At 34.5% G+C, this 12302-nt stretch overlaps 1 protein-coding gene across 4 annotated transcripts in view; it reads left to right on the forward strand.

Annotated features, from left to right (window-relative positions):
* The window catches only part of LOC124368832 (eukaryotic translation initiation factor 4E transporter-like), a 99355-nt gene extending 87258 nt beyond the window's left edge, over positions 1-12097 (forward strand). For 3 of the 4 annotated variants that reach the window (XM_046826248.1, XM_046826249.1, XM_046826246.1), the window contains 3 exons: positions 4090-4293; positions 7537-7674; positions 10583-12097. In XM_046826248.1, coding sequence (XP_046682204.1) covers positions 4090-4293; positions 7537-7674; positions 10583-10830 — 590 coding nt within the window. In that variant the 3' untranslated portion in view covers positions 10831-12097. The remainder of the gene's footprint in view (positions 1-4089; positions 4294-7536; positions 7675-10582) is intronic. The other variant, XM_046826247.1, reaches the window with a different exon arrangement.
* Positions 12098-12302: the final 205 nt, after the last annotated feature.

The following is a 12302-nucleotide window of genomic DNA, read 5'->3' on the forward strand; positions in this document are numbered from 1 at the left end:
TCAATATTCTCCTTTGAATATTTTCTGAATTATTTATTGAGAGAAGAAGAAGTTATACAGAAGCTTATTTATTTTACTCAGGACATCGATAACAATACCTTTCCCAGGTTAATTCATAACCCAATCACAAATTCGTTTAGCTTCTTTTCTCCTGTATCATCAAAGTTTTTAAAACAATTTTCAACATGAAATCCAGCACAGCTATTGATGTATGTGATATGTCTCCTTCGGTTATCAAGAAAGGGGCTAAACCTCTTACAATTCCTGTAACAAAGTTGTTCAATAAATCTATTTCCCAAGGTATATTTCCATCCTTTATAAAGTTTTCAAAATTATTCCAATTTTCAAAAAAGGTGATAAGCTTTGTTCCATAACTACAGACCGAGTTCAATAATTTCAACGACAAGTCAAATCTTTTAAGGTATTATCCTTAATAGAGAGGTAGATTTTCTATCCAGTCATTCTATCTTATCAAAAACATAGTTTGGGTTTATAAAAAAATAAGTCCACTTCTGATAAGTCCAATGGGTTGATTTTTATTCTATGAATGATGTGCATAGAAAGTTTGATATCTTATTTCGGGATATAAACTTTCATTTTAACACCTGCTTCCCTCTAGTAAGGAGAAAAGTCTTCACGAAAAATGGTAAGTTTAAGATCAAACTAAGTAGTGAAGCATTAATGCTTAGAGAAGAGTTAAGAAACTGTTATGTGGATTCAAAAGATTTGCCTTCTTCTCATACATGTAGGCAGAGATATCTTGGCCTCAGAAAGTTGTATCGTAAGCTCATTCTAAAACTCAAAGAAGAGAGTGTAAAACAACAGCTTAACATGTCATCCAACAAGACCAAAACCCTTTGGGGCATTGTCAATCAGAGTAGAGGTTAAAAAAAACAGGATGAAAAAAGGTACCAGTGTCCTGTAATTAGAGGTCAGTCTGGAGAGGTGGTTGATGATCCCTTGGAGGTTTGCAACATCTTCAACGATTACTTTCTTAATGTTCGTCACGAGAGTGTTAAGACATTAAACAGCAATAGTTCTTCATTATTTAATATATTTCCTTTAAACTCGTTTTTCTTATCACCCACTAACCCCATTGAAACAGTAGAAGCAATTCACAGCTTGAGAACAAAGTATTCAGCTGGATATGATGAAGTGTCATCAGCCTTGCTAAAAAAAGTTGCTACAGAACTTGCTGAGCCACTTTGTGATTTGATCAATCATTCATTTTCAATAGGTGTCTTCCCAGATTGTCTAAAACTTTCTGTGGTAAACCCTCTCTATAAGAAGGGCAGCAATCTGGAATGTTCCAACGATAGGCCAGTCTCGATCATCTCAACTTTTTCAAAAGTTATTGAAAAAGTCGTGTTAAATAGGCTATGGAGTTTTTTGAAGAGTAACAAGTTGCTATTCAGTCATCAGTACGGGTTCACCCAAGGGAAAAGTACTGTTGATGCGATGTTCTGGGTTGTCCAAAATATTGTTGACGCTATCGACTCAGGAAACCATTCTAGTGGCTTGTTCTTTGATCTAAGCAAAGGCTACGATCTTGTTGACCATGACCTTATACAGAATAAAATGTTTAACATGGGAATTAGAGGTATTTCTCTTCGTTGGTTTCAATCTTATCTGGTGGGAAGAACCCGGTGTGTTAAGGTGAGTTCTGTCGATTCGTCCAAAACCATCTGTAGTGCATTTTCCAAGCAAGGTCAGGAAGCGTTCAATTTTGGGCCCTGTACTTTTTTTGATTTTCATCAATTACCTCTATCAGAGTTTATCTGGGCCCAATCTGTGCCTCTATGCGGATGACACATCCCTAACTTTTTCCAGCCCTTCCAAAGATTGCTTAGAGCTCAATACATTCTTAGCAGGAAATGCACTTCTGAATTGGGTGGAACCAAACAGATTGCAGGTGAACATCTCTAAAACGACCCTCGTTGAAGTTTGTATAGGGAACAGGCCAAACAATAGTTTACTCAGTATCCACCTGGGCGATGAGTCTGTCTTCTCTGAGGGTGTCGTTAAATTTCTTGGCCTCATTATAGATTGTAACTTATCTTTCACTATGCACTTAGAGTATGTGTGCAAGAAGGTGAGTCAAGGTATTTTTGTGCTTAGAAAGCTGTCTCGTTTTGCGTCCACTGATGTTCTTGTTACTGTGTATTATGGTATCGTTTATCCGTTTTTGTCTTATGGAGTTTGCATTTGGGACTCGGAGAGCACCAAAACCAAGTCTGTCCTCAGGCTTCAAAGGAAAGCCATGAGAATAATATCTCATGTTTTACCCTGAACTTCATGTGCAGATCTTTTTAATTTCAACAAAATTCTTACCTTCCCTTCCATTTATATTTTGGACCCCATTTCCTATCTCCATAACAATTTCCACCTTTTTGAACAGTTTCTCCCATCACACTGCTACAGTACGAGAAGTAATCCCAGATGCATTATGAACATCCCTCCATACTCCATCTCGTTTTATAAGAAACATTAAAAATATTCTGCAGTGATTTTATTTAATAGACTGCCATTAAGCCTAAAGTTGGTACAGAGTCACAATGTTTTTAGGAGGAAGTTGAGGCTGTTTCTTGCTGAAAAGGCAATTATTCTGTAGATCATTTTTTGAATGATAAGTCTTAATAAAATTTAGAATGATTGTTTTGATTTAATGTTTTATTGTATTGACTTGGCATATGCATTGTTAACTTTGCCAACATGCTTAATAAAGAACTTGAACTTGATGCCATTGCAAAGGATTTTAACGTTATCCATGCAGCTCTCGTAACAGCCACCAGTTTCGGATTTGGAAGCTTTGAATCAGATGCGTTTGTATTTATTCACCATATTTTCATGTCCGAGAGTGTTTGTTATGTACAGTCCTTGTCTTTGTATGTCTAGACATGATCGTCCATGCCAATGGACCGCAGGCTAGTGAAATGATGAAGCCTAAGCCTTTTCGGCAACTTCCTAATACTTGGAATTTGCTTAAACCTATTCAAGGTACTTGTATATCCGTTATTGCATGAATTAAATGTGTAAATGTCCAGCAGTATTCAGTTCACTTCAGTCCTTGAAAATGTCTTTATTTTTATTTAAATATTTTGTTTGCAGCAGGAGTTTTTAGTTATTTTGTTATGTGATTGTTAATGTAGGGCATTTTCAGTCAGCAGACAAAGTGATGTGAAAGAAATCCAAGCTAGGGTTTGTTATTTGTTGTATGTTTGAGCCTTACACAGTGCATGGTCTCACACTTGTTAATCACTTATTTTAAAATGTGCATCCTTTTAATTTACACATTTTTCTAATTAATTGTTCATAGGTGTTTTTACTTAATTTCAGTATTTTAATATTCATATATGTCAGCACTTTATTACAGTAAATATTAAAACAACTTATAACTATATATTGTTGTTCTTGAACAGTTTCAATTCTGTTAAAATAGCTTCTCAATACACCAAGTTTAATCCCACAAATCTTTATTTTAACAGTACCACTTGATAAAAAATAACTTAACCTCATTTAAAATTGAAGTGGTTTAATGAACACTGGCTATCACTTATATTTCACAGATTTACGTTTTGTTTTCTGAGAAGTATTTTTTCAACATTACATGTTAATAAGGAGGTAATAGTGATATTTAAAAAAAAACACGCACACAAATGGATGTGAAAAGTAAGACGTCATTAAAACTTTTTGTAAAGATCAAATTAATATTAATTCCTTTGTTCTTTTTATGTCAATGCCGTGAAATGTTTTTTACTGTCTTTGTGCAGATAAGTGTAGTGTTTTGAGTCCACCAGCAGATTTATAGGGAGGCGTTTATTTCAGCACTTGCATCGTAACTCTCCAGATGGATGTATTTCAAGTGGAATGTAGGTCAACATTACTTGTTCCAGTTTTTGTTACAGAGCCGTATCCTGGAGTCCATAATCCATTGTGGGTGTGGTGATTCGGATGAGATTATTAGTGGATACTTTAAATTATATTCTCCCTCTGAGCACGTTTGTTCATTTATTCTGGAGTGATCGTGTCGCTTGAATCATTATCAGATGTTAAATTGTCCACCTTCTAATGTTTCTGTTTGTGTTTAAGGACGGGCAATAGTGAAGGGGAACAACACCTTTTCAGTTCCTCCACCAGTGGTTCCCTCCGGTGTGGACTACATGTCCATGTCTCAGCAGTTCAAAACGGCGAATGTTCAGCGCAACAAATTGCCTCAGTCCGGAGGCAACCCAGCGCAGCAGTTCATGCTTGGCATGAATCGTGGCGGTATTCAGCCCCAGACCAATACCAGAGGCAAGTATTTCAATTGTCTATATCTGATTGCGTTTAAAAGATAACGTATTACTTAACACCTTCTCTATTACTCAAATTTGCATAGCTTGGCTTATTTCTTTTCACACTTAAATTTTGTTAGTAGAAAAAAGGTATATAAAATAAAGTATAAGTTTTTATCATTCTAATAATAAATTCTTGTTGACGGTATTAAAGGCAAATACAATTTATGTGTCGGATCCATAGCACATGGCCCAAAAATCTCATGACCTTTAAAAGCAATTTGGTGTCCTAAATACTAATCATATTACATTGATTAAATTATCATTACACTTATTAATTATTGAAATTTATCATTCTTTAGTTGATCCAGTGTATTTTCCATGCGTTAAACATTCTAGTTTGACTCGTATATTATACCGTAGCACCAAATACAGTCAATTACGGTGTAGTGCTATGCTAGAATGCTAGGTATTTACATTGGAGTGGACCGTGTTAACTGTATGTTTATGTTTCAAGAAACAAACTCTGCAATAGTTGTTGAATATAGATTTCAAACTGAACGTGGGTGCCTGCAAATACAAAATTTTTTTTGTTATTATGCATGTAAAATTTTATATTGGGGTATTATGTCATGTAAAATTACCATTAAATATCGAGTGTATATTATAATCCTACCGGATAAGTTGCTAAGTCTAAAAACATAAGCAAGCTGCTGCTGCTGCCATTGCAGAAGTTACATCCAATTTGCAGGAATAGTATACAATAGGCTTTATTTGTTCATTCTTAGAGAATTACAATTGCGTCAAAATAAAAGTATAATTCAGGGATAATACATGTAAAGTTTTAAGTGTCAAGATGCCATTGAATTTTCCAATCTAAGAACTCTTCAATTGTGTAAAATGGATGATGCAGCAACCATCTCTCTCTTCATGGCATCGCTACTGCTCTGTGATTTGATGTCTTCAGGCAGGACATTAAAAAGCTTGGATCCCATGTACGATGGCTTCTCTGAAAAACAGTGCCGTTCTGTGTACTGCTAAGGTAAAATCTGCAGCCCGGCGGGTGTTGTGTGTGTGAAGGTCCTCTACCCTTGTCAAGTTTTTATTGTATGCGTACATTATCACCAAGTATGTGTAGAGACACCACAGTGATTATGCGGAGCTCAATAAAGGTATATCTACAAGTTTCTCTAGGCTGTAGACCAGCTAAAATGCGGACACACTTTTTTTTTAAGAATAAGGGTTCTTTGTAAATTTGCTTTACTAGAGTTGTCCCATGCTGAAAGACAGTAGCTGAGGTGAGACTCAAAAACGGCATAGTAAGCGATAGTTGCTGTTTTTAGATCACTTCATAAAGACTTAATTCTCTTTACAACATAAAGTCCTGTGGCCAGCTTCTTGCAGAGATTGTCAACATGTGTAATCTATTTTAGGCTGTTGTTAATTGTAATATGTAGGTTAGTTATCTTGAGAAATTGATTTCTAATGTGGTGTTTGCCTCAGAAAGCAAATCGCGCCTGGTCACTACCCGATATGGCAAGAAATGACGTGGTACTGAACAAACTTTGCACAGTGTAGGTGGAACGAAATTTCGGATCACAAAATCAACCAAATGAAGAATGAATTATCTAATTTAAAAAAATATGGAAAATTTAACTTGATGTGGAATAAATTGCTCCAACAGAAAAATGAACTCAAACAGCATTATTGATTGCTACACAATTGAAGTTAGATATGTGAGCAGTTCGATAAATCCCTGCAGAGTCAAAGAATGGCAGCTCTGATGTGTATCAGGCTCTCTCTTCATCTCTTCTTAGAACTTCCTCCAATTATCAGCTGTGTTAGATTATTGCTCTGTGTTTACCAATGGTGCAAGTCAGAGATCTTCAATAAATTGTGTGATGTATCTTATGCATGGTGTGCAGGTATTTTGATGAAATCTACAGGACTGTAATCATCTGTGGATAAAATGTGTATACTACAGTTCAAAAAATTTACTGACTTAGAAGAGTGTACTTCAAAAAAGGCAAAGACTTTCTTCATCCGATAGGATTATAGAGTTAGATACTGTTTTTGATTGACTGATGAAAAAGATCCATGCAATATTGAAAAAATAAGGTTTCATCAGAATCCATATTTCCCCTACTATCTAGATTTTGCTCACTCATATAATCACCTATTCCCAATATGCCAAAATTGCTGGCTAGATGGGAAATAGTGCAAATTTTCATTCTATTGTTTACAAGGTAAAATATTTAAATGTATCATTGCTACACACACACACACACACACACACACACACACACACACACATATATATATATAGCCCAAGTGTCTTATGAATTTGTTCAATTTTTGTGACATATAATAATGGCCACTTTTGAATAAATAATTTGCAACATAACATAATTGCTAATAGAAGTGTGCATTAGTTCACAAGAGTACAATTTACAATTAAATCAATACTTCTACCCACTTGGTTAAAGAATTTGTTTGGAATTCAGAATAACCAAATTTGTGGAGCTGACTACATAACTTCAGAGTTGGTCTAAAACTTTGTTTGATGCAACTAAAAATGTCTGCACACAAACTACTTTTTTGTTTTTGTTGTCTTAGGGCAAGAAGCGTATAAATTGCACTTAGTTCTGTAAGGACCTTAGGACTTCTTAAGGTTAGGGGGTAGGGGCCGCCTCCTATCGAGATCCATAAGGATGAATTAGGGCACTAATCTCAGTCATGTCCCCCTGGAAGAAGGGGAGACCAACTCTGAACCAGCCTCTCCAGTCAAAGCAGGCAGGGGGTAGTACACCCTTGTTGAGGCTAGCAAGAACCTCTGGTACTTAGGGAACGAACCCCACCAACTCCAACAGTCATTCCTGCAGTAGACTAGGCCTATCGAATTACCCTTGCACTCTAGAATGTCGACATTTGCGGTTAGTGATGTGCCATTCTTGGACATCCATAAGGTTGCCCAGATTTAAGTGACACATCGGTTTTGCTGTTCCCAGTGGTAGGTTTAACTGGAAGGTATAAATAAACCTGCTGAGTACACACAAACCACTTGCACATACCCGATGAAAACAGAAACTCATAAATGTACCCAAGAGAGTATGTACTTTATGATGTGTAATTAGTACTAAACTGGTGCTTTGGGAAAATAATCAAGCAAAAACCTAATTCAACATTTAAAAATCAGTTTTCACTAAACAGTGTAGTTCTAAAAAGTGTTTGCTGAATAATAATAGTGGAATTTGTTGTGTAGTTCGCAACATTGGAGCTTCAAACATGGTTCATTCGCAACAGCAGCAACAACAAGGCATGAATCAGTCGGTGCAACAGCTGCTGATGAGTCATAACTATAACAGTCCCCAGCAACGCAACAATACTCTTCTTAAACCAGGTCTCAGATACTTTTCATTATTCAGTTCAGTGCTATTGACTCAGTGCATTTTATTTTTTGCTATTCGTTTTTCAATTGGTTGATTTTAAAAGATCATGATTTTAGTAGAGTGAAATTTGTGTGGTTGGCTGCAAATAGGTCCCCACAGAAAGACCAAAATATTTTATGAAATCAATTTTGATAACAGTGTTTCGATACAGTCTGAACCCAGAAAACTTATACAATATCATAACAGATATCGTGTATGTGTAAAAACTAAGTGAAGAAAATTAGTATGAAAGATCAACAAATCACTATCGAAGAGGTTGCTGATGAGCTTGGTATGTTATTTGGATTATGCCGAACAATTTTACTATATAGATACAAAAAATTTCCTTCAGAGTTCTGAAATTGCTGAATGAAGTCAGCAGTGATTCAGGACTTAATAAAAAGGCATAACAAGAGGCAATACATTGGTGCATGTGAGTGATGTGAAACCAAAGCCTAATCTAAAAAGCCAAGACCAAAAAATGACAAAGTGAATCACAAACTACTACCATTGAGTCATCCTACCATATGATAGTAGACTCAATAAGGAATACTATTTGGAATGTATGCAGTATTTGCAATCTTACGAAAACAACGGGAATTATGACGAAACAGCTTGTGGAAACTGCATCATGACAACACTCCCACATATGCCTCTCTTCATTTGTAACCAACAAGACCATCATTGTATTTGCTGGATGCAAGTTTTCTGCTTCTTAATTCTAAAGCTGAATAGAACCATTAAAAGAGATGTTATGCCATCATTGGTGAGACAAAAGGAGAATCACAGAGTTGAAGTTCAACCAAAAGATTAGTTCCAGAGATGCTTTAATGATTGGAAAAAGCGCTGGCACGGGTGTATTAAGTATGAGGGGATATTACTTTGAAGAGGATAGAATTCATTTTAACAATTGCTGTGTCGCAGAAGCAGTGTTAGATATGTATTAACAGAAAGGAGAGAGACTCCTATTATCAGTATTCAACAAATATCTTGGTTACCCGTCTTACAATATCTGTCAATCAGTTACAACATTGATTATATGAACAGCAGTTCATGAAGTTTTGGGGTAAAACAGCTTGTCAATTAATTGATTAATGGTAATCAGAAGAGAAGGTTTTTCTTCAATCTTCTGTACCATACAGTCAGTGACGTTGACAATCGTCCTTTTCTGTCTTCATTGTGAATCTTTAACCTTCCAGAATTGAAATTCCTTACCTATACAGTCACATGCTGTCTGGGCATTACATTCTCTCAATAAACGAATCAATTTATGTATGAATTGCAGTGACATTTATGTATCTAATATTTAGGTAGAATATTATAGTGTGCATTTTGCACTTGGATGCTGATCTCTAACCTTCACCACAATGCCATTCTGATAGTCGGAACTGCTCATTCGCTCCTGCTAGCTTCCCGCTAAATGACAATGGCACGAACTCCCTGAAAACCTGCTTACTTGTTTTTTAAAAATTGTTCTACCAAAAGATGGAAGAAGAATAAATTTGTAAGTCTTATAAAACGCATTTTTATCAATAAAAATACGTTATGTATCACAAACACTCATATATCACTCGTATATCAGTAAAACACTCATATAATTTTTTATTATATAATCACTGAAACAGATTATTGATTTTTAAATAACCAAACAATAAAAAAATCATTAGTGTGTACTTCTAATGGCAATAATAAAACCTCTAAAACACACATTTTATAGCACATCTAATTTTAAATTAAGTTTTTTTAATGCAATTATCGATTTGGCCACAATCTCGAAAAGAAGAACCCCAAAATGTACAAATATTAGTCAAATAATTAGAATTTAAAGTCATTCTTTGGTAGCAGTAAGAAATATTGTAAAATATCATTTAACATTTATTGTAGATTGTACAATTTTGAAGAAGGATTTTTCTGTGAGGTCTTTTGTAAAACCCCTTTGGTTTTGCCACAATCAAGCTCCAAAAAAAAGCTTACATTTAAACATTTTTCCTACATTTAAATTTGTAAAACCTAGACTAGCCACTTGACTCAGGAACGTTTCCATCCTACGTCTTTGACCTCTTTGATTAAAATAAGGTAATGATTTTGGGATCAACCAGTCAAATTATTATGCCAAGTTTCGTTAATTAGTCTCCCCCAACAAAATCTCTAGAACAGCTTTTTGTTGCAGATTGATTTCACCTTGAAGCTCTGCCCTCTTGTCTCAAAATCTGTTTGTTATCAATCGTGGTTAACAATTAAGTTGTAGAATATTCATGCCAAACGTGGATGATATCCATCCAATAATAAGAGATCCAGAACAGTCATTGCTTCCATCCAAGGGCTTTCGCCCCCTCTGATCACATCAGATTGGAATAAGGCTGGATTCTTGGAATGAACCTATAAAATCACTATGTTAAATTTCATTAAGTTTCCTACAATATACAATAATTACTGAATATTGTTTCTATCATGAGGCTATGTAGTTGAATAACAAACTTAAGTTTGGATTTCAAGAGGAAATATTATACCAATTTTGGATAAAATTGGACATAAAATACAGCCGCTAGAGTGTTTAAAAACAGAAAGACTTAGTGGCTGCTACTCAAGTTGTAGACTTCAATATGTTCAGCCAGCAGACAGATTTAGATTACTATTTTCCATCAGGATGGAAGATGCAAATCAGAGAATATTTGTATACTGTTATGCACTCCTTGCCCAACTAGCAATAGTTTACTTTTGTTATACATCGTTCGTTCAAGGCCACGTGATTTTTGTTACCCCAACAACCAATTATTTTTACATATTTGTTTGTAACAGTGTTAAATTCAATTGCATCCTTCAATCGGTAATAAATGCCAAGTTTGAATGGAATTTTAATTGTGAAAAATGTTTGGGCAGACTGTCAGTCCATGATGAGAGGCCAGGGCCAGCACGTAGCTGGCCGAAACTACAACCTGGGCTACCAGGAGAGCTCCCACGAGCTATCTACATCTCCTGTCAGCAACCAACTTGCTCGGTGGTTCTCGCCGGAACTTCTGGCACAGGCACGTGCTGGCAAGCTTCCCGGCATGCCTGCCTTCTCCCCCACACAGAACATGTTGAGTGTCGAAGAGTTGGAGCGGCTTCAGCAGGCAGTACATAACTGACTTTAAACTGTATTTGTTTCCCTTTTGTAGGAGTTTATTTATTTTAAAATCTTATTTATTTGTTTTATAAACTACAAGGTTAGTCAGAATTATCTGTTTTTTTATATATATAACCTCTAAACAAAGTAGTTTTTTTTATAAATGTTTAATGTATATTTTGTGAACATTTAAATGACAATTTAAGAATATAGTCATTCTTTTAATTTACATGATCTCTAATTCTGTGAGTAATTGTATATTACACCATTTCATAATTGGGTTTTTGCACTGTATTTTACGCCATTATTTTGTTTTTTGTTCCGTAATACATTACACATAACATTACAAACTTACTATTGTGATACAACTTCTGTCAAATCTGTGAAGAAAGAGAGGGAATTGTTATTACAAGTAAAGCAGAAAATAACTTTGCAAAGAGGCCACAAACATAAATAATACAATAGCTCTAAATTAGAAATAAATAATTTTGTCTTGTATTTCTTTGTGGTCTAGAATAAAAAGAATAGCATATCTTAATTTTAAAATGGCAAGAAATTACAAAGAACAAATACATTTTTCATGATAATAATTAAGAACTTTTGAGTTTTTCTTCATGTATATAGCTAGCCAAGTGTTTTTCGGTGCGTGTGTGAGATACAAAAGTGGAGACAATGATGAACTAAATAAAGTGGCTGTGAAATGCATGTTATATATACAATATATATATATATGTAAAAATATTGTTTTGGACGAGTGGCAGGTGTATTCTAATCCAAAACATTTGAAAAACTTTTGAAGCATAATTGATATAGAAATTTAATGAAGTTTTGTTCAAAATGTTAAAACTGTTGACAGAAAAAAGAATTATCCAAAATAGACTTCTATTTGATGTTTAAGCTTTAACTGTAATAAATTAACAATTATTATTGAATTGTCAGTTAAACATATTATTATATTACTTTTTAAAAGGTGTTGATTTCATTTTTACAATTTATTTACTTATTGTTTTATTATATCCGTAATGCATAATTTTATGTCCTTGTAGAGTTTAACATTCCAATACCTAAATAGTTGTGACTTTTTGAAAAAGTTTTACACATTTTAAATTGTATGTTCTTTTTTTTCTCTTTACACAAGTTTGTGTTTGAAAGCATAATTTTGTTTAAACAAGCGAAGATCTTTATTTTTGGTCCTTGTAATATTTATATTAAAAACATGTGCATAAGATGATGGCAATATTTGAATTGACATTGAAATTGATAAAATAAAAACCATTTACAGCGCTGTCGCAGGTATTTTATTTTCTATTTGTCTGACCCTAATGAACATTAACTGTGATGAGTGCATATCAGACCTAGGATGATACCAGTATGCAGTAATGACAAAATCATAATATTTGTGGTTGAATATAAATATTATTCAAACCAAACGGAATTGTACATTTTAGATGTAATGGAATTGGGAATGCCAGTGTCATTCTTTGTTCATACATG

Source organism: Homalodisca vitripennis, chromosome X, assembly GCF_021130785.1.
Source record: "Homalodisca vitripennis isolate AUS2020 chromosome X, UT_GWSS_2.1, whole genome shotgun sequence".
NCBI lineage: Eukaryota > Metazoa > Arthropoda > Insecta > Hemiptera > Cicadellidae > Homalodisca > Homalodisca vitripennis.